The following is a 21792-nucleotide window of genomic DNA, read 5'->3' as shown; positions in this document are numbered from 1 at the left end:
TAGGCATCAGATAAGAACCCAGCAAAGAAGAGCTAGGTCAGGGATGGGCAACTTAAATGCTGGAGGGGGCCACAATTTTTCATCGATACTACCACAGGGCCACATATAGGACAGTGCACTTAACCAGATATGATGAAACTGCAATTTTTAATATGTTTACAGTGCAGTAACTTAACATATTTCATGTTCAAATGCATGTATAACAGTATAAATAGGGACACAAAAGGTTTGAAGCAAATAAAAAATAACCACTTGCTGTGATTTCTTTCTTTTTTTCAGTGAAAGAACAACAGACCAACATTAATTGCAATAAGTAATTTTGTGAATTTTTACACTGCACTTTTAAGATTTCATGCTCAAATGCATGTAGTTGTACTGAGGGCTACTTCAAGTGAGGATGCGGGCTGTATGCGGCCCCCGGGCCTCCAGTTGCCCATCCCTGAGCTAGAGGGAGATTGTTTAGTTATTAGTTTATGTTTATTGTTTTATTGTTGACACTAATATTGGTAACACTTTACTCTAAGGTGTCTACATAAGAGTGACATGAGCTTGTCATAAACATGACATGGGATGTTTCATGAACATTAATGACACTTTGAAGTCACATTAATGCTCATGATACTTGTCATGTCATGTTTCTGACAGGCTTTTGTGACTCTTATGTAGACTCCTTTAAAATAAAGTGTTACCATGTCTTGCTTAAGTCACAAAGGCATGTTCAAAAAATTACAAAAAAGTTATTTGTTTCTCTTAAGTTACATAATTTACACAGTGTTATTACTATGCTAATAGCCATCCTTTGTTACATCCTTTTTGAGTGAAATGATCAATAAATGTCAAATGTTACACTTTTGGTGAAGTTTTTTGTGTTTCCTGCAAAACTTGAAAAAATGAGTTAGGCGACTATTTTAACAGGGTGACGATAAGTCGCGTAAAACAGATGTACTACTGTGCTTTGACAGAGAATGACACATACTAAAATCAATAGCTTTCCACAAGCACAATAAAAGTAAAGTCCAATGATTATGCTTTACAACGCTAGAGGGCGGAAAAGGCTATATGATTTGTCCACTACTTCCTGTTGGGTGTTGCAGAGTTGATATTCCTACAAAATAAAAGCATAGGTTTAAGTTACTGCTAAAAATAAACTATTCTATTTGGACAGCCAAAACCAAGTGGTGTGGCACACGTTGTAGATTGCTGTATATGATTTATTTATTATTATTTATCATTATAATTCCCTAAATATCGGTGTTTTGGTTCATACGGGAACTGCTTATCAGGGCTTCTATCTTATTTTTTAAGTTACAACAGGAAACTGCAACAGGTCTTACGTGTGTTATTATTTAGCTTTGTACTGGAGCACCTTACTCCATTGTGCTTTCAACGGTTCGACATCTGCAGACTAGCGACACACACCGTCCCAACCATGAAGTCACAGGTTTGATTAGACTAACTCGTCTTTGCTTCGAAACTGACATAACATGTCCTACAAAAAATCACATCAAACAGGTGCTAGTGTGTAGCTGAGGTTTATTACGTCATTATAATTGGTAGTAGTAGAGCAATCAACGTTAGCTAGTTTTCAGGTCAAGCTAGCAAACTGACACTGGATCGGTTGTTGCCACAGGAAGTTCCTGGTCAAATTGAATCCGCTAAACATTGCTAAAAACAAAGTAGCCTGCTAGCTTGTCACGCAAGTTTTTTATAAGTTTGCACAACGAGTCGGACTAAAGTTAATAAACTGACATCTGTTTTTGGTGGTAAACTGTGCTAAGTATACAAACTTATGTTTGACTGGTTAGCTTACTCGCCAAGAAATGAATAGGGCATTGTTCGCTATTGGACAGTTTATACCACTGAGGCGTGGTGTGAGTTAATCTGCTGCGTGTTGTCAGGTGATGACCAACCCTGAGGAAATTGCCAGGCTCTACAGAGAACTCAGCCGATTTCCTTCTTTAAGCAGAGCAGACGTGGGACCTGTCGTCACCTCTCAGTATGGAGGCAAATACAGCAACATCTACACAGGTAGACTCAGTCAGTGCCATACCAAGATTATCCGATGTCTATGTGCCCATTCATACTGATGGCATTTTGTTTACTTCCTTCTGCAGAATGGAGCCAGCGTGATCTGGACAGAAATGAGAATGTCAAGTTTTGCCGACAGTACATTGTATTCCACGATGACAAGTCTGTTGTCTACTCTGGAGCCTCAGGAAACTGCACCGAGATAAAAGGAGAGTATGTGAACATTTGTCATTTTATCAGGATATGGGTTGAAGATGCTCTCATAGACCTACCCTGAGCTAACTGAATAATGTCTCATCAATATGTTTGTCCTGTCAGGGTGCTAAGTAAGGATTCCCCCTCAGGTGAAATGAAAGCTGTTGTCAGAGAGTGCACAATCAAAGGAGAGGACAAACAGTTTCTGGAGGTGTGTGGCTGTCTGTCTGGGTCAGATTCAATATTGAGTCATTCACCAAGCCTACCAAAACTGAACTTTTATTCTTTATGCTTCTCATTTGCATATCTGATCTGCTACATTTTCCACCTGAAGACTGTGTTTAAACCCTCATGTGACTTTGCATTTTGAACCTGCAATCTTTGACTCATCCTAACCTCTTTTTGACCTTTTAGATCTGGAGTAAAAACATAAAGATGAAGAGCATCAATCTAACAGCCTTAAATAAGCATGGCAAAGTCTATGAAGATGGTGAGTGCTCATAAAATTAGCATTTTATTTGTTAACCAATTTCTTTCACACTTAACTTTGCATGTGCCAGTCTAGGTGTTAATCACACTGTGTTTTGCATCCTCAGATCAGTTTGGCTGCTTGGTTTGGTCCCACTCTCAGACTCATCTCTTATATGTGGCAGAGAGAAAGAGACCTAAGGCAGAATCTTTCTTCCAGGTCTGTCAACAAAACTTTATTTTGGGTTAAATTGGCCACAAGTTGCATAAGGCAGAGAACTTCTGCACTGCTCTTTCTAGGCTGAACATTTTTTTTGCTTTTTTTAATTGTTGTTGTTGTCCAAGTGTTTATAAATCATACAGCGTATGACAACCTCTGTCTTTAGACCCTCGGTTCACAAAAGAAAAAGCTACAGGTGCATTATTTGCCTGTTATTAAGTGTTAAAGTTATTCTGTGATAAGGAATTGTTCAGAATTGTTTAGCAGATACTAGGGCCGGGACTTTAACGCGTTAATTAAGATTAATTAATTAATTGCACAAAAATTAACGTGTTAAAAAAATTGACTCATTTTAATCGCACTTATTTTTGCATCACGGAACATTTCTCACTGGATGAGTTTCAGGCGGACCGATTATACTGGAGCACCAACTGGCGTTCATGAGTTCAGACAACAACAAACCACAGTGAACATGAACAAAGAAGCTGATGAGACCGCTTTGGTTGGCCCCGTGGCTGGGAAATTTTGTTACAAAAAATGAGCGGATGTAAGCGTTGATAAGAGCATTGTTTGTTTGCAAGCTATGCAACAAGGAATTTGCATATCACCGCAGCACATCGAGCCTCAAGTATCACCTCAATGCAAAACATATAGCAGCTAGCGTGGACGCTAGTGTGCCTATAGCTAGTGTCTTCCTACCTATAGGGTACCTGAATTTCTGAAATGTACTATATTTCTAAATATGAATGAATGAACCCTTTATTGTCATTGCACAGAGTAACAAGTACAAGTACAACGAAATTGAGCCATCATCCCGTCCAGAATGTGTAAAACACCCACAAACAATATGACAGAGGTAAACAGGACAGGAAGACAGGGTATGAAGAGAGAGAAATACAGCACAGGAGAGGAAATAGAATGCTATATTCTATATGCTATTGCTATTCTTAATGGCAAAAATTGCACTGGTCTGTTGGACTTGAACAAAAATAAACAATATTTTTGTTGCTTAAGCTTATGTATTCAGTCATTATTCAATGGTATACTAAAATCCATGTGAAAAAATTACTTCTCACTGTTCTCAGGTCAAATATTTATATGCGATTAAAATGCTAATTAATTACCGGTAGATTAATTTTTTTAATTGAGTCCCGGCCCTAGCAGATACTTACTCAACAAACAGAATGTCTCAAAGGTTGTTGCACACCATTAGAATATACTTTATTGCTCAGTCATAAAAAAACAATGCCAACTGAGGCATATTGTAAATGTTTTCATCTTGAATGCACCCCAGTTATTTTCTTTCACCTTTCAAACGCAAAATTCCATAAAAACAGTGATTGGGAAGTGGCTGTAAGGGTAGTAAAGCAACTTTTCTGCCCTGTGTGTGATTTAAAGATGATTGTAAATATGTCAGACAAGCAGGTAATAACTTGATATTCTGTTTTTCATTATCTGTTTGTAGACTTCAGAGTCACCAGGGTTGTCTTCTATTGGAGATGAGGATGAAACCATGAGACTGGAGAAAAAAGAGGCTGTGAAAGTGATTGCAAATAATACTATTGAAACACTAAAGATTTTCACTATTTTAATTCAACATTGTAAGGTGACATTCTACTCTAGCTTAATTTGTGTTGTATTTGCTTCTTTCTCCCTGCAGGGGGAGCAGTTTGTCTTCCATGAGGACTGGGGAGAGGCACTGGTTACCAAGAGCTGTCCAGTGCTTTGTGTTTTGGACATTGAGGGTGACAACGTCTCTGTGCTCGAGGGGGTGCCTGAAAATATCTCACCTGGACAGGTTGGTACAGCAGTACTGCAGTGCAATAATGCAGAGTGTTTTGTGCTATTCTAGTGTGCTCATACCCTTCTATTCCTGCTCCTCCATCTCTTTACTTTTATCTCTGTCTCTGCAGGCATTTTGGGCTCCGGGGGACACAGGTGTGGTGTTTGTAGGCTGGTGGCATGAGCCTTTCAGACTTGGCCTGAAGTACTGTCCCAACAGGAGGTGATTACTCTTCACGCTGATCAAAGAGAAGAAAAAGCTATCTTATCAGAAGTGTCCCCAGTAAGGCTAATAGGCTAATACTGCAACTTATTCATGTCTTCCTTCTCTGTGTCAGGTCATCTTTGTTCTATGTGGATCTTACTGGTGGGAAATGTGGTAAGTGACAGCCTGTCATATGCCATTTTTATTCATATATATTTACTAGGGCTGGGACTCGATGAAAAAAAAATCTAATTAATTAGAGGCTTTGAAATTAATTAATTGAAATTAATCGCATATAAATATTTGACCTGAGAACAGTGAGAAGTAATTTTTTCACATGAATTTTTAGTATACCATTGAATAATGACTGAATACAGCTTAAGCAACAAAAATGTTGTTTATTTTTGTTCAAGTCCAACAGACCAGTGCAATTTTTGCCATTTGGTGTAGCAATAGCATATTTAGAAATATAGTACATTTCAGAAATTCAGGTAGCCTATAGGTAGGTAGACCTTCTGTAAACTATAATACTTTGTTTTTTTAAGTAAAACACAATACTTTCAAGTACATTCAGAACATTGGAAACCCTGACTATTAGAAAATATATCTCTGTTGCTTCAGAGGCCATAACAGACTTTGTTGATTTACCAACAGCTGGTTAAAAAAAATCTAATTAATTTCAGTCCAACTCTCTCAATAACCTCTTATCGACGCTTCTATCCGTTCGCTTTTCGTAACAAAAGTTCTTCGTTCATGTTCACTGTGGTTTGTTGTCGTCTGAACTCATGAACGCTAGTTGGTGCTCCAGTATAATCGGTCCGCCTGAAACTCATCCAGTGAGAAACGTTCCGCGGTGCAAAAATAAGTGTGATTAAAATCCGTCAATTTTTTTAACGCATTCATTTTTGTGTAATTAATTAATCTTAATTAACGCGTTGTCCTGGCCCTAATATTTACTGTAACTAACTACTGCAGATGTTAATTTGTTTTGTGTTTGATTGTTGTGTCCCTCAGAGCAGCTGACATCAGGCACCTGTGCAGTGTGCTCCCCCAGGCTGAGTCCAGACCAGTGTCGGATTGTCTACCTGGAATGTTCTGTCTATGGACCACACATGCAGTGCAGCAGACTCTGTATGGTAAGACAGGATGGGGCCTCAATTCCACATAAGACGCATTTACTCTCCCTTCTTTAAAAAGTACATTGTGCTGAAAAGAATAAGTAGTAGTAGCTGTTTTTTCACACAACACACCATCTGTTTTTTTCTGTTGTGTCCACATATAGAACTGCTGATAGATATACATTGCTGTGTTAATTAATTCATTAATTTTTATATGCTTTTCTCTTTGCTTGCATGTTTTATTTTTAGTATGACTGGTATACTAAGAAGACCTCAGTGGTGGTGGATGTGGTGAAGAGACCTGGAGAGGGTAAGGAATACTTGGTGATCACATGATTGCACCTTTTTCATTATATATTAAACTCAGTCGTGTCTATGTGTGTTGTTTTGACTTTACAGATGGCTTTACTGGTATCTACAGCTCTCAGTTGTCCCCTCAGTGCTGGTCAGCTGATAGTCAGCGTGTTATTGTTGCTTGCCCTCAGCGCAGCCGCAAGGTACAGTCAACTCCTTGGAAGTGTCTGATTATTATGATCAATATTAGACAACAAGGCTTGATTTTTTTTTTCAGATGAATGTGTAATTTCCACATAAAGTATGGTGTTTGAGAAAACCTTCCCTAGAAATTTTTTATCTGGTTTTCTTTATTGCAGGATCTGTTGATGGTGGATACGAGCACTGGGAGCATCACCTCTCTGACTTCAAGTGAGACATTTATCACCTTTTTTGACAGTCTTCAATAGGTAATTTACTTACTGTATCAGTGTTCTTCAACATGTTTATTTCAACCTGTGTATAATATTTTTCTGTAGCATCTGATGTCGGTAACTGGTGCCTGTTGAACATTGAGAGAGATTTGATGGTGGCCTGCTGCTCCTCTCCGAACTGCCCTCCAAGTCTGGTAGGATCAGTGGTCTTTATTTGAGTATTCACATTTTCATAAATAGGAGGTAATGGGAGGTTGCATGAATTAAACTTAACCCTATGTGGCCTAATTCCTATGTCCAGAGGGTGGGTTTCCTTCCGCCCAGGGATTCTCAGGAGGAAGTGGTCTGGATTACTTTGGAGGACTCTCAGACATTGCCAGAAATTGATTGGCAGATCTTGACTTTCACCCCCCCACCAGAGCAAGACAACAGTCAATACCGTAAGAATTACATTTTTTTTGTTTTATAGTACAGACAGGAGTTCTAGCAGGACCTGAAATACATTTTTCTGTGTTTGTCGGATGATCTGAAGGGATGCAGTTAGTTTTATCCATTCGCTTTTCAGGGTATCTGCAGGGTCTTAAAATGTCTAAAATCCAATCATTAGAATTATTTTATTTAAAACAAATGCATAAGCTTCAGTCTAGCTTTTAAATATTTCGATTTTTGAGGACGCTGTAACATAACTACAAAATGGAACTAATGAACATGATACATGAAGCGTGAAGGGCACAGAATATGTAAGAAACTACTGTATACAGCAATCCAGAGAGTTGAATCAGCAGCTTTCTGACAGAATAAAAAGCAAAAAAAGTGAAGATTATAAGGTCTTAATAATAAAATGTATTATATATTTATCAAATTGAATTAAATTAGCCTAGACAGGTTTCCCTTGTCAACTGGTAAGGAGGTTTTTATGATATTTGTGGTTATAGTTAGTGTATAGTTAACAGCAACCTGCCCTTTAAAGAAAAAGCAAAGGCTAGATTCAAAAGCTTCTGGCCAAAACAAATCGAACAGATTCGTAAAAAATTACAATACATGAGGTAGTTGTTGTTATTATTATTATTATTATTATTATTATTATTATTACTACGGTATGATAAATGGCAGTTCTTTTTACGGGAGATAGACTAACAGAGTTTGCAGGAGGAAGCTCCTGAAATAACTGGTTTGCTTTACGTCTGAAATAATTATTGCTTTCCAGAGTGTATGTAAGTTTGAAAAGATTTTGCTGGCTCTGGGAGACATTAGGAACAGCGTATGTAATTTTATTAAGACTAACTATTTTTTTATGTTTTCCAGCCGGCCTTGATTTTGAAGCTCTGCTGATCAAACCAAAAGAGGTTGAAGACGGAGTGAAACTGCCTCTTATTGTCACTCCTCATGGTTGGTTACTCACTTATTGTTTATGTATTGTTATAACATGTAAGGTAGTGTTAGCAAAATGAATATTAAAAATGTCCTGTATTGATACACTATTTGCTAACATTCAGAAATAAGCAGTATGTGGATTTCATCCATGCTGAATTTATTTTTAGGACTGAATCTGTGTTGGAATTTGTTTTTGTTCAGTCAAGAGCCTTTTGCTACAGATATGATTGCCAACAGTGGTTGCTATGACGATACTGCCCTTAGTGGCAAACTGTTACTCTCGAAATCAAGGTTGGGCTCTAATAACACGGCTGAGATCTGAGACGTTTAACATAATTTGAATTACATGCAATATTATTTATAGCCTCACAGGACTGAACACATAGACAAAGGTAGCTTTTATTAAAAAATGTCAATCTTAATTTTCCATGTTTCTTTCACTTAGGGGGTCCTCACTCAGTGATTGTAGCTGAATGGCTTCTGTCTTCATCTGTGCTGTGCAAGATGGGCTTTGCTATATTACTGGGTATGTCCATATGAAGGTGAAGTGCTTTCATGTGTGACACCTGCTCAGAGGTTGATCGGAAACTGACTGCATTTATAGACTCACATGCTATCTGGGAAGACTGAAGATATACATAACCTGGTTAATTTGCCAGTAAAAGTATTTGTTATACATTTCCTTAGCCACTTCAAGACACTTTACATATGTTTTCCTATCTTTCCTGCCTTGTTAACATTTATAGAGCTCTCACGTACTTGACAGGCATAACAAGCCATTACTTACTTTTACATTTGCCAGAGAGAACTGACTTTTAGTGCAGAACTATTCTAGCAAAGGGACAGCTGATGACTTGGGAGTGTTTCTGCATCTGTGAAATTTTTACATGTAGTTGTTAAAAAATTGTGAAGCTACACTTGCTGTTCTGTGCTGCCTGTAGTAAGTGTAAATCCAATTAAGAAATTCAACTGTGGCTTCAATCTGGGAACCTGTGTAAAAAAAAAAAGAAGTATATAAAAACAGGCATGCATCAAATTCAGACTGTACATTTACAAAAACACAAGGGTATCAGTTTATTGAAGTATTTGAACTTTGTTTCAATTGAATAAATGTAAGAAAGGGTTAGCAAATGACCACATCCATATTTTTATGTTTTAGACTTTTTTTGGATCTGGGTTCTACAAGATGGTAATGTTTTTTCTCTTAGTGAACTACCGGGGCTCTCTTGGGTATGGTCAGGACAATATCCTGTCATTACCTGGCAACGCTGGCGACCAGGACGTCAAGGATGTTCAAGTAAGAATAAAACAAATAATGATGAGTAACAAATACAGTCATGGAAAAAAATATCATGTTATTATTCATTTTGATGCCTGGTACAACTAAAGGTACATTTGTTTGGACAAATATAATGATAACAAAAAAATAATAATAATAATAATTAAACTCTTATGAGCTATTTGTGTTGTTATCATTATATTTGTCCAAACACATGTACCTTTAGTTGTACCAGGCATCAAAATGAACAGTACATTGAAGAAAACAATGGTGTAATTTTTTTTCTTCCATTACTATATGTTTAAAATGATGATTATCAAGTTTTTTATATTATGAAAATGATCATCTAAAGGTATTTTCCAGTGTCATCTGTTAAATTTGATTAGTAGCTATAGTTAGTAGTAAGGTTATTTCCCATAGTTTCTGTTTAAGTCATTGCTCCTAACAGCAATAGTTTTCCTGAATTTTATTATTTTCCCTTCGCCAACCTCTGATTATCATTTTTCTTCCTTTTTTATCTACTACAAATGTTCTCTTACCCCATGTTTTTCTTCCTTCTGCACCAGTTTGCTGTTGAAAGTGTTCTGAAAGGTGACGAGTTTGACACACAGAAGGTGGCAGTTTCCGGGGGCTCCCACGGTGGTTTCCTGGCCTGTCATCTGATTGGCCAGTACCCAGGGTTCTACAAGGCCTGTGTGGCTCGAAACCCCGTCATCAATTTCGCCTCGATGATTGGCAGCACAGACATCCCAGACTGGTACATCTTGGCACGCACATTCCCACACTCTTGCCCACACTTGTTTACTCATTTTGTAACTGTGTCAGTTGCGCACAAGCTCTCATATTTCTTGTTTCATATCATTTGTACCCCTGACATTCCACTCTGACAGCTGTGAGTGGGATAAAGGGCATGTGTCTGCCTCAGTGTCAGGGAAGGAAGTGTTCAATAATGCACGCAAACACTGCAGGAACAAAAGACCTCAAAGCAATTCAGTGATTTTTTTTCTCTGCATCTTCCTGACGATTTTTGACTTTATTTTTGCAGGTGCATGGTTGAGGCTGGCTACGACTACAGTCCAGACTGTCTACCTGACCCTGCTGTTTGGGAACAGATGCTGAACAAGTCCCCTATTAAACATGTCACACAGGTCTGAGTATTTCTGTGTATGTCTCCTGACTGCATGTGACTCAACGCTCCTGTTATGTTCCTTTCTCAGGAACGGCAAAAATATTTCGTGGGTCAATTTGACCTGCGGCATGTGTAATTATCCAAAAGTGTCAGAAACTAAAAATCCCAATAAACATTGTTTATATTTCATTAACAACTCCATTACTAAGCATTTTAAACAATATTTAGTGCAATGGTGTTCTTTACCTATCACAGATCATGGTTCTTTGAGGATAATTCACTTGTTTTTCATAAAAAAAATCCATGTGAAACTTTTTTTATGTACATTGGAAAGACCTACATATAAAATACAATGGTTTTACATGACGTTGATTTTTAAAAATATGTTTTATTTTACATTAAAAAAATATATATTTTTATGAAAATGTACTTTAAACTATTTTATTTAGATTTTTAAACTTTGAAATGGGTCAATTTGACCCGCAACATAACAGGAGGGTTAATTGGTGTTATTAGACAATGCCTTAACATAAGACGTCTCTCATCCAGGTACAGACACCAGTATTGCTTACCTTGGGGGAAGATGACAAGCGTGTGCCCAACAAGCAAGGAATTGAATATTACAGAGCTCTGAAAGCAAGGCAGGTCCCAGTCCGGTAAGCAGCTTGCCTCAGTAACAGGTTTTGTTTGTTAATTCAGATATGCACTGCACAGCAGGGCTTTTATTCTCTATTCACTAATACTCTGATGTGTGTTGTTTAGGTTGCTGTGGTACACTGGGAACAACCACTCTCTCGCCAAGGTTGACGCTGAGTCTGATGGCTTTATGAACATAGCTCTGTGGATTATTCAACACTTGTGTCAGTGAGGGTTAAATATCCGATAAATGCGCGGTGGTGCGCCAACGCTCTCGTTGCTGCCAGGAAAAGAGAGCAGGGCACTACTGTGTGTAAAGGGATGTTCTGCTCCTGCTTCCAGGACGGTGTGAGGTCCAATCCAAAGCCAAAGCATTAAAAGTGCTCTCCAACCAGAACACACTTTGTATAACTGTTCTTTACTTGTAATCTATCTGTGGCTATGGTGATTGCCACAATTACTTCCATTAAGTAGATGTGGCAATAATATTTTAACACAGCACTTAAATAAAAAGCAGTTTTGATTAATCAGAAACACATTTTATTGATAGTTTTTTCTTTATACTTTTGCAGTACAAAACAGAAAATAAAAGGGCTTTTCAGTGTGATAGTTGTGTTTGAGGTTATATTAACAAATTAAAATACTTTCTTTTTTTTTCTCTGCTGGCACTTATGGTTTAAAAAACAAAAAGACATGATACTTTTTTGATTTCATGTATTTTATGATATAGTGCACTTAATAAAGTCATTGGAAGTACTACCTCTGTGGGATGAATATTTGAATGTATGACATTTCACATTGAAAAGAATTTTCTAGGTGAGGAAGTGGTATATTACTTCCTTATAGCTTTTTCTTTAGAAATGGGGTCAATTGAGGAAGTTGTCCAATTTTTTTCCCCGATGGCAAAAAAAAAAAAAAATATATATATCTTTGTTCTTTCTTTTGGTCAGTTCCTCAGAAGAGTATTGAATCATTTTGACTCTCTGTATACTCTAAAGTGGCTGGATCAGTACAACACTCTTTGTAAAGTCTTTTTTTTTTTTTTTTTTTTTTTTTTTTTTTTACTTGAGGGGGTATCTGTAGCTGATGCCCAAGATGGATTTGCATCACACCGTTGTATAACCACAAACTTTCAGTTCTGCATATGTGGATCCAGTGTTTTCTCTCTGCAGCGACTTTTAGATTTTAATCTTTCCTCTCCCCACCTGGAGTAAAGATTGCTTCATCTGGCTGCCAATGTGAATGTTAGGATACAAACTATACCCAGCATGGTGAGTAAGAAATGATTTTATTCTGCCATTAACAATGTACTATGTTTCACTGTAAGAAAATTCTGTACCTACTCTTGTTAACGGTATAAAAAAGGCCAGCAAATCAGTCGCTGCTTTAATTGTAGGGTGTATAGAGTGAGATTAATGGAATTTTTTGTGAATAAGCTTGATCTTTGGATTAATTGTTTAATTGTCTCACAAACAACTGATATGGCATTTCTTGTTTTCAGGCTATATTGAAAAGTATCCTCATCCTTAGTCAGCTTCTTCCATTTGTGAGGACCATAAATACCATCTTCTTCCCATGTGACACTGATGTGAATACCACAATAGTAAACTGCTACCAGAGACCAATCAAACAGGTCCCCTTCATCAAGTCTCACACTGTAGTGGCAATTAATTTAAGTCGGACTAAGATACAGCAAGTGGGCCAGTATGCTTTCTCAGGTGTCCCAAACCTCCACACTCTGAAGATTATGTGGAACTGTCAACCGGGTCATCTGAGAGATTTGGAGGACCGCTTATGCAAAATGGAGATCCACAAAGATGCTTTCAAGAACTTACAAAAGCTTAAATTTTTGTATCTGGCAGGAAACAGCCTCACCTCTATTCCCCGGTTACCTAAAAGCCTGGTGGTTCTCGACCTTCAGAATAATTGCATCTTCAACATTACAGAGCATTTAAACACTCCGCATCTCAAGGAGCTTCACCTCAACAAGAACTGCTTTTATGCAAACCCTTGCTACCAGTCCTTTTACATCGACGAGAGTGTTTTCAGAGAGCTATCTGAACTCAAAAACCTTACCTTGGGGTATAATAATCTCACAGTTATCCCTAAAAGGCTACCACCCTCACTGGAGAGTCTGGATTTAAGAGAGAACACAATCACAGAGGTCTTAGAAGGCGCATTTGCCAACCTCACTCATCTCAAGTATTTGAATTTGGAGTGGAACTGCCAGCGTTGTGACCATGCAGCCAGACCCTGCTTCCCTTGTCCACAAAATCTCCCTCTACAACTACACCCAAACTCATTATATGCTGAGAACAGCTCCATCAGCTTCCTAAGCTTGAGAGGAAACTCTCTGAAAACCTTTCCAGAGGGTTTTTTCCGACCTTTGAAGAATTTAAAGGGTTTGGACCTCTCTGACAACCTCCTGGCATATGCTATACGTAATGGCACCTTTTTTGCAGAGCTAAAGGGCCTCATTTGGATTAGCCTTATCTATAACTATGAACCGCTGAAGACATTTCCAAACCTGACGCTCTCCCCCCATTTCAGCAATATGTCTAGTCTACGTTATCTTCTTCTAAGTGGTAACTTTTTCCGCACGATTTCAAGTGACAGCCTTAATGTCGTGTCCAAAATAAAAAATCTAACGACACTAGATCTGAGAATGAACTTCATAAATACATGTAACCTGACCTCTCTGAAACGATTACCGTTTCTTACTGATATTGACCTTTCCCAAAACATGCTTAATTTCCTTCCATGCTGCTCTAGTTCATCTGAAAATGTGGCACATGAAAGCTGTCAGAACCAGAACTCGAATACACGTAATTTTCCTGACCCACCCCTGATGCTTATCAATCAAAAAACCACATATGAAAGTGACACCTGGGAATCCAGCCGGTCAAACAGGCTGAAAATGATGGAGGACGATAAGTCACAATTCAAATCACTTGTGGACTTTAAAAATTATTTCTGCCGCGGTAAACTGATGTTTGACCTGTCTCAAAATGACATTCTATCTATTAACAAAAGAGTCTTTGTAGGCATGGAGAATGCTGTCTGTTTAAACCTTTCCTTCAATTACATGAGCCAGGCATTAAAGAAAGGGCAGTTTGTAAGCTTAAAAAAAATAGTTTTTCTTGATATGTCATACAATAGACTTGATTTTTATTATAATGAAACATTTAGTGAGCTTAAAAACACCCTGAAGGTATTAGATGTTAGTAACAATGAGTTTCACTTCAAAATGAAGGGCATGGGTCATCGTTTTGAGTTCCTTCAAAATCTGACAAACTTGGAAGTTCTGAGTCTGGCAAACAATGGCATTGGGATGCGAATAGATCAAAGGCTGATCAGCAGCTCTTTGAAGTACCTCTACTTCTACGGAAATCATCTGCACATTATGTGGGAGGCTGATAACAACAGGTACACTCATTTCTTCCAAAACCTGACAAAATTAATCTACCTTGATATTTCTGACAATAATTTGAAGTCAATCTTACCAGAAGTGCTTTGTAACCTCCCAGAAAGCATGGAGACCCTCAGCATCAGCAACAATTTGCTGAACTATTTCCCTTGGCGAAACATCTCAACACTCAGCAACTTATGTCACCTGGACCTCAGTCAAAACTTCCTCTTTAATTTGCCTAATTCAGTCATAGAATTTGGAGTACATTTTTCTCTCTTGGACCTCAGCCACAATCGCCTTAGTATTATTCCTGAAGATTTCTTCAGAATGGCGACATCCTTGCGCTACCTGTATCTCAGCCACAATCAGATAAAAGAACTGAACCATCAGTTTCTCCCTGCCCCCTTTAAAAATGGCAGTGCCCTTCACAAACTCACTCTGCATGCCAACCCCTTTAGATGTGACTGTGATACATCTTGGTTTGCAGACTTCTTGCGCACAACTCCGTTGCAGATTCCTTATCTCACCACACATATACACTGTGATTACCCAGAGTCCCAGCAGGGTGTGAGTGTACTGTCTATGGACCAGCGTTCCTGTCAGGACTTATATGGTGGCTTAGCCTTCCTCGTCTGTTTCTTCTTGGCTGTGACATCCACTGTGTTGCCCCTACTGAAGCATCTCTATGGCTGGGACCTCTGGTATTCCTTACAGGTGCTTTGGGCAGGACATAAGGGCTACTCCCAGCTCCCTGGTAGTGATTCACATTACCACTATGATGCTTTTGTGGTGTTTGACACCGGGAACCAGGCTGTGACAGACTGGGTCTACAACGAGTTAACTGTCAATCTGGAGAACTGTGGTCACAGGAGGTTTTGTCTCTGTTTGGAGGAGAGGGACTGGATGCCTGGACTTTCATGTATTGAAAACCTCCATAATGCTGTGAACAACAGTGTGAAGACAGTGTTTGTGCTATCCAGTGGTGCCACTGGTGGTGAGACGGTGAATGGTGTGATCCGGCAGGCTTTCTTCATGGTTCAGCAGCGGCTATTGGATGAGAAGGTTAGTAAAATTAACTTTTTAAAAATTATTTTCTGGTGCATTTTGTGGGTGTGAATCTTCTTACCTTGCCTTGTTTTCACAACACAAAATTATCTCTGACTTTATCCAATTAAGGTGGATGCAGCTATACTGGTGCTGTTGGATGAGATGTTCCCCAAACTCAAGTACCTTCAGCTGAGGAAACGGTTGTGCAAAAAATCTGTGTTGTCTTGGCCAAAGAACCCAAGGGCTCAACCCCTTTTCTGGAATCGAATGAGAATGGCATTATCATCAGATAACCTTAAATTTTATGACAACAACATGAGTGAAAGTTTTATATGACTTCAAATGACTTTTCAAATACCTATATGTATATTTTAGATTAGAATGCAACAACTGCACTGTAAATATTGAGGACTAATCTTTTATCTGACAAATTTGACTTTAATACTGATGAAAATGGATAATTTTATGACTTCAGAGAGCTTTGACCAGGACATGAAATGTTGCTATTGTGGGCTGCAAAGTTAATGAGACCCTGTACACTGTACACTTGAGAAACTGGCCTTACAAATAAACTTGACTTGATTACGCTTGAGCAGCTCGATGTCATATTAATTACAAAGGAGCAATGCAGTGTGCTGGTAAATAAAACACCTCACACTCGATCTCAAGATTTCACTTCTCTTTATATGTTGGGAGGAAATGAAACTGATGTTCATTTCTCTAACTGTATCTGTTGCACCTGTTTAAAGTGAGACAAGTCAACTGTTAGGATTTTAAAACAGGACAGGTGTACTGTATAGCTACGTCAAGTTACTAATAGCATGTCAGAAGAGATTCAACTATATGTACATGCAAAATACTGAATGTAACAAACTGATTCATACAGCAGCAGAATATGTTTGCAGTGCTTGTACTGTACACTTATTTTAAGGTGAGGGTTGGGATCCCCATTTTATTTTTTGTCTTGTGGTGCCAGGAATTCTGTTTGACAAACACCATCTCTTTTCTGAGAGTGAAACCTCTGACCAAAAATAGTTATTCTAATTCATTTTCTGGTGAGTTATTTTGAGTCGACTGAACAGCTGCAGTCCCTTCTAGTAATCTCTAAAGAGCAGTCGCTGAACCAAGGTCCACATTTTTTAATATGTTCAAAACTAACTTTCTTTATCCAATCATGGGGTGTGATTTTTAGTTAAGTATGTGCACTGAAAAAAATTGGAGTGACATTTACTTAAAAAAAGCTAGGCAAGTTTTTCCACACAGAAAGTGTTTGTAATCTTTACCCAGGCTGTTTCTAAGTAATATCTATTTAATAGAACCACTGGGGTTTAAAAAAAAAAAAGAAAATACACAAGTAAATTGCAGATTCACTGATGTCCCTCAAGTACATTTTACTTGGAAATATCAACTAATTAAGCCAACGAACTGGTTTAGTGAATATTACTTGGAATGAATGACTCAATTTACATACAAAACTGAGGACACATAATAACAAACAATCACCAAGTAATGCACTACATGGAAAACTGCTATTTTAAAGTAAAAGCACTGGATTCGTATTTCGTTGTAGAATTTATATAGATGATTGAAATAATAATTACAGGGCCAAAATCTATTTTTTTCAGTGTATAATATATTAAACAAAGTTGCTTTTGTGGTAATAAATTACTAATGACTTTCAGGTTATTTCTTGGAATACATATCCATTTTTTTTTTTTTGCTAAATTCACTTAGCATTCTTTTCATTCTTTTTTTGTCAAATGTGGCTTCCAGTAGACTTTGCAAGTGCCATGCCAAACTGACGCTCATGTAGGTGCTTGAAAATAAAAAAATAAATAAAAAAGAAACTCTCATCATCATCATCGCTGTTCGTGCTGCCCCACCACGCCGCGTAGGTCGCGCACGCGCCAGCTTGGGAGAGCGCGCCCACGCGGACCCGATGGCAGGACAGGTCATGAGAGAGCTGAGCCGATGAGATCATGGAGCCTGCGCCGAGGTCGGACAGGGTACGGTTGGGACTTCACGGTGATGGAGAGGTGCCTGTCCGGTAAGCTGGAGCACACGTTGCGTGCACACCTGGACTCTGTGGCATCATTTGACAACATTATTTAAACAAATGAAAACTGTGCTTTCAATTTGTGTGGCAGATTAATTATTATGTAAGGTACTAGCTCGAAGTCATGTAGCCGTGTGCATATGAGCAAGAAACTAATCCTTCATGCCGTGGTCGTAGTAGAGTTATTCTGGCGTCCTGCGTCCAGGCTGCGTTAGTCACACGCACAACGACCGTTCCACTCGTGCCACCCGTGAAAAATAGTCCGGTCTAGTTTACAGTTTGCCCGTTATTGGCCGCTTGTTGAGCTGCATGAGGCGGACAAATGTTACCATGCAAATCACCGAGTTACGCTATTGCAGTTTGGGTGGTGACTCGAGTTTTCTCATCGCGGCAACAGCTGGCTGCCAACTCAGAAGTAAGTGCAGAGGTTTGGGGCCGAAGTGAGACGTTTCTTACTTTTGTCTTTTTGTTTTTTATAGCTATATTCAGCTGTTCAGTTTGTCAATATGGTTTGGAAACGAGTAGGTATACAGCTGCGTAAACTTGGCGCGTATCATTCGAAACTGACCAGTTACACTGACCTCCATCTTAATGCAAATGTTATCTGATATCTGTAGGCAAAGCTTCAGTAGTACATAGTACAATACATTTTAATACCTTTATTTTAAAAGGTGTTATATTTGACATTTTATTTTAATTTCCATCTTTGTTGTTTTTGGATTTTAATACAAGTGCACAATTAGTGTAGGAATTATATGCAGATTTGGTGTTTCCATTGTTGGCACATAAAGCTGAATTCATTGTCTCAAACAATGATGGATAAGGGATGTTATGACTGACAACCAGACTTAACCAATCTCTCAGTTGCATCCTGTGCAGTGACTCAAAGCACCCAATCCTCTTGGATTAGAGGAGGGATTATGATTTGGATTTGCCTCTGCTTTGCAGACAGTCCCCAATATCTGGTCCACCATGGGCTGGGTTACTCTTACTTTGATTTCCTAGGTGTATATATATATATATATTTTTTCTCCTCCTGTAATTATGCCTTTTTGCCTATTAGACAGCAAATTAGCCAATATTATATTATGTATGATATAAACACATAGAATAACACTGTATATGTTTTTTGTATCCTGTTATGGGCCCATCTGAAAATGCTGTATTTTCAAAGTATGATTTAGCTTAGACTCCAAATATCTCCGTTTGTCCATTTTTAGTCAATTCCTAAGGTACTTGTATGTCTTCAGTCCTGATAAAGTGTGACAATGAGTTTTGCAAGTGCCCAAGAGGGATGGCAGATAATGAGGACTGGTCGTTCAATTCCCTCTGCATTCTGCCATGGCCATGGCCAATTACCTACCCTATTTTGTCCTTTTCCTTCATTAGAATCCATGTGCTATAAAACGGTAGACTGAGTGCTGTCCATGGTGCTGAAATGGTCAAGCTGGTCTGTCTCCCTGTTTTTTTTTCTTTTCCAATCCACTGTGGTGACTGTGGCTGTGCAAGGCATTCTGTACATGACGAGTAACAAACTAGTAGTATGCTGCACCACTGTAGTCCGGTGATTAAACAGACATTGTTTTACTGCCCCACATCACTCTCATCAGAAAGGATTACAACAGTAAGATTTGCTAGTTTTTCACTAGATCAGTGGTATTCAATCCTGCTCCTGTCCTGTGGACCCGCAGTGGTAATTCCCTGTAGCAGCGAGCTCTGCCCACACCTGATTAGCTGAGGCAGGGTTTTTCAGTCGTTTAAAAGTGGTGCCTTTCAGCTCTTGATTGGCCACACCTGAGCAGGGAAAGATGGATTAAAGCTGGACTGTGGATTCCCAGGAGCAGGAATGGAAACACTACAGACATTAAGTGTAATTGTGATACACTAAATATCCTTGAACCATGTAGGGTTGTGTAGTGAACATTAGCATTGTTGATCAGATTTGTAGACTTGTCTCTGACTACCTTACTCATTCTTGTATTGATCAGATAGCTTCTGATTTAAATGAATCCTTCACCCCCAAAATGATCATTTGCATATCAATTACTCACCCTGTGTTACATTGAATTCATAAAGAAAACATTTCTCTTGCTGAATTAAAGTAAATGGGGGCTGCTTTAAACAAGACCGAAACTAAGTCATATTACAAACTCTCCCATAACTCTCGTTACTGTATACTGCACGGCTTGTGTGAGAGTTTGTGATAAGTGGTATAATAATTGATATACAAATAATATTTATTTATTAATTCCTATACAGGTGGGTGTGTTTAGACAGCATATGGCATTTGACATTTTTAAAATACTTTTGTTAAAGTTAAAATCAGGTTTAAGGAAAAACATGTTTATATTGCTGAAAGTACAGTAACAGAAAATAGTTTTGATATGAGTATGAAACATTTTAGTAATAATATTGTAACACGTAATCATCCCTATACATAATGCCATGATGCTGCTTGTGCTTGTTTTTTTTTCTACCTTAACTGTCACTATTTTTTTTGTTACCTGTTTAGAATCCAAAATGTCCTGCACTGTAGCTGAAACCACAAGACCTCTGGCCTGTGTGTCTGGGAGCCCTCTTGCCAACAATCACTGCCATTTTCTTCTAATAGGACTAAATAAGACTCAGCCTCAAGCCCTAAACAATCAAGGATGGACAGGTGAAAACTGAGAGGCCGAGAGGTGGCCTTTATTCTAAAACATATTTATTCTGGTTTCATAAAGGGACATGAAAATATTCCCAACCTTAACAGTTTCTTCTCAGAAGTCCACTTTTGCCATATAAAAATATGCCTTTAAACATTAGAGCCAAGCCTGCGCAGAGCAAGCTGTCTGCTGGCCCGAAGAGTACTGGGCACAGTGATGGCAGCGCATCCCATTCACGCTTTTCCAGATCCCCCAAACAGGGTAAAGGCAAACAGGCTGTAAGCTCAGCACCAGGATCCCGCTCTGGGCTAGAACCAGGCTCTGTGTCAGGGGGTGTGCCTGCACCAGCACCTAAAGTGGCTGGAGGTCAAGGGTCGGCGGCGAGGCCTGGTTCAAAGACCAAACCTGGCACAGCAGCAGACAAAGGAGCAACACGGGGTTCAGGGACAGCTCCGGGGGGTAAAACCCTGTCTATGGAGAACATCCAGTCATTGAGTGCTGCCTATGCCACTTCAGGGACCATGTACCCCTGTGAGCAAGATTCCTTAGAACCCTCTGGTGGGTACCCCAAAGGCACCATGACGCTGGGCAGGAGCACGAGCCGCTCCTCCTACATCAACCGAACAACAGCAATGGGGAGCACCCCAAACATCACCTCGTCCGGGCTTCATCACCAGTCAGACCCCTATGGCGACCAAACCTTGCATCCTGCAGGGACTTCCAGTCTGCGGCGCCAGGTTGCGAGACATCCACAGACGCTGGATTCTGCTGGACGGGGAGAGGTTCCCTCGTTTGATGTCCAGTCTCAGCTGAGGGAGCTGCAGAGGGAGAATGACACCCTGAGGAGAGAACTGGATTTGGGAAGGGATGGGAGGACGGGCCCCAGCATGAACAATGTCAACTTCTGGAGCCCAGATGTGAAAAGAGACAAAGGGGTTAGACGGGAGGAGGGAGGGAGGACCTTAGCTCTGAAGGACCAGTACAGGACTAACCAAGATGATTTGCAGGTGAGAAAAATGACTAATTGAAGTCTGCTTCAAAAATGCTGTAATTCCACCAATTTCAGTATTCAATTCTAGGTCACTTTAACATCATCAAGTCTTTATTAGAGAAAGAAATATTTTTGAAATGGTGGAAATCTCATTTTGAAACAAAACTCACACAACAAAATCTGGCTTTTTGTGTTGTGACCCGCCCATCTCTTCTGCACATCATACCTCTCGCATCATACCTTTTGTTCCTGTCTTCAAGGTTGCATGGAAAGGATTCTGTGCAGTTCATTTGTTAAGATGCTCGCCAGGATCAGTGCTGTCTGTGTTTCCATGGGAACGTGCCCTGGTGGCAGCCATTCAGCAGTGTTAGTCAGACTCTAAAAAAACTCACAGCTACTCCTGAAGGGATAGTGACCAGTCTGTCCTGTGCCACCTCTCCCTGGAGTCTGTCCCACTCAGTCTGAAGCATTATCCATCTCTCTGTGTCACTGCATCGCTACTG

The 21792-nt window shown here is 39.2% G+C and overlaps 3 protein-coding genes across 5 annotated transcripts in view; all 3 read left to right on the top strand.

Annotated features, from left to right (window-relative positions):
* The first annotated feature begins 1334 nt into the window (after positions 1 to 1334).
* apeh (acylaminoacyl-peptide hydrolase) lies at positions 1335 to 11898 on the top strand. 3 transcript variants are annotated; one of them, XM_059332291.1, is made up of 23 exons: positions 1335 to 1441; positions 1899 to 2028; positions 2115 to 2241; positions 2347 to 2434; positions 2638 to 2713; positions 2820 to 2911; positions 4377 to 4454; positions 4572 to 4709; positions 4825 to 4916; positions 5032 to 5072; positions 5913 to 6034; positions 6266 to 6326; positions 6416 to 6459; positions 6694 to 6721; positions 6829 to 6917; positions 7025 to 7163; positions 8029 to 8112; positions 8543 to 8623; positions 9306 to 9394; positions 9943 to 10133; positions 10422 to 10524; positions 11055 to 11161; positions 11268 to 11898. In XM_059332291.1, the coding sequence occupies exons 1-23, from the start codon at positions 1430 to 1432 to the stop codon at positions 11371 to 11373; spliced, it is 2118 nt and encodes a 705-aa protein (XP_059188274.1). In that variant the 5' UTR covers positions 1335 to 1429; the 3' UTR covers positions 11374 to 11898. The 3 variants fall into 3 exon arrangements, with proteins under 3 accessions (XP_059188274.1, XP_059188272.1, XP_059188273.1); XM_059332289.1 differs by having other exon boundaries at positions 6416 to 6513; positions 6670 to 6721; XM_059332290.1 differs by having other exon boundaries at positions 1418 to 1512; positions 6416 to 6513; positions 6670 to 6721.
* A 303-nt stretch (positions 11899 to 12201) lies between these two features.
* tlr9 (toll-like receptor 9) lies at positions 12202 to 16189 on the top strand. The gene is made up of 3 exons (XM_059332288.1): positions 12202 to 12412; positions 12643 to 15612; positions 15727 to 16189. The coding sequence occupies exons 1-3, from the start codon at positions 12410 to 12412 to the stop codon at positions 15931 to 15933; spliced, it is 3180 nt and encodes a 1059-aa protein (XP_059188271.1). The 5' UTR covers positions 12202 to 12409; the 3' UTR covers positions 15934 to 16189.
* A 1742-nt stretch (positions 16190 to 17931) lies between these two features.
* LOC131971019 (ERC protein 2-like) overlaps positions 17932 to 21792 on the top strand; it is a 164353-nt gene continuing 160492 nt past the window's right edge. Inside the window, exons 1-2 of the mRNA XM_059332285.1 lie at positions 17932 to 18068; positions 20166 to 21305. Of these exons, the coding sequence (XP_059188268.1) occupies positions 20442 to 21305 (864 nt within the window). The 5' untranslated portion in view covers positions 17932 to 18068; positions 20166 to 20441. The remainder of the gene's footprint in view (positions 18069 to 20165; positions 21306 to 21792) is intronic.

Source organism: Centropristis striata, chromosome 5 (assembly GCF_030273125.1).
Source record: "Centropristis striata isolate RG_2023a ecotype Rhode Island chromosome 5, C.striata_1.0, whole genome shotgun sequence".
NCBI classification, from domain to species: Eukaryota; Metazoa; Chordata; class Actinopteri; order Perciformes; family Serranidae; genus Centropristis; species Centropristis striata.
Note: the sequence above shows the minus strand (reverse complement) of the source record. Positions and strands in the feature narration are given on the sequence as shown.

Coding starts and splice junctions, on each gene's coding strand:
- apeh (XM_059332289.1), top strand. Junction 2,435..2,637: donor AGGACAAACAGTTTCTGGAG/GTGTGTGGCTGT, acceptor TTGACCTTTTAG/ATCTGGAGTAAAAACATAAA. Junction 2,714..2,819: donor TGGCAAAGTCTATGAAGATG/GTGAGTGCTCAT, acceptor TTGCATCCTCAG/ATCAGTTTGGCTGCTTGGTT.
- tlr9 (XM_059332288.1), top strand. Junction 15,613..15,726: donor AGCGGCTATTGGATGAGAAG/GTTAGTAAAATT, acceptor TATCCAATTAAG/GTGGATGCAGCTATACTGGT.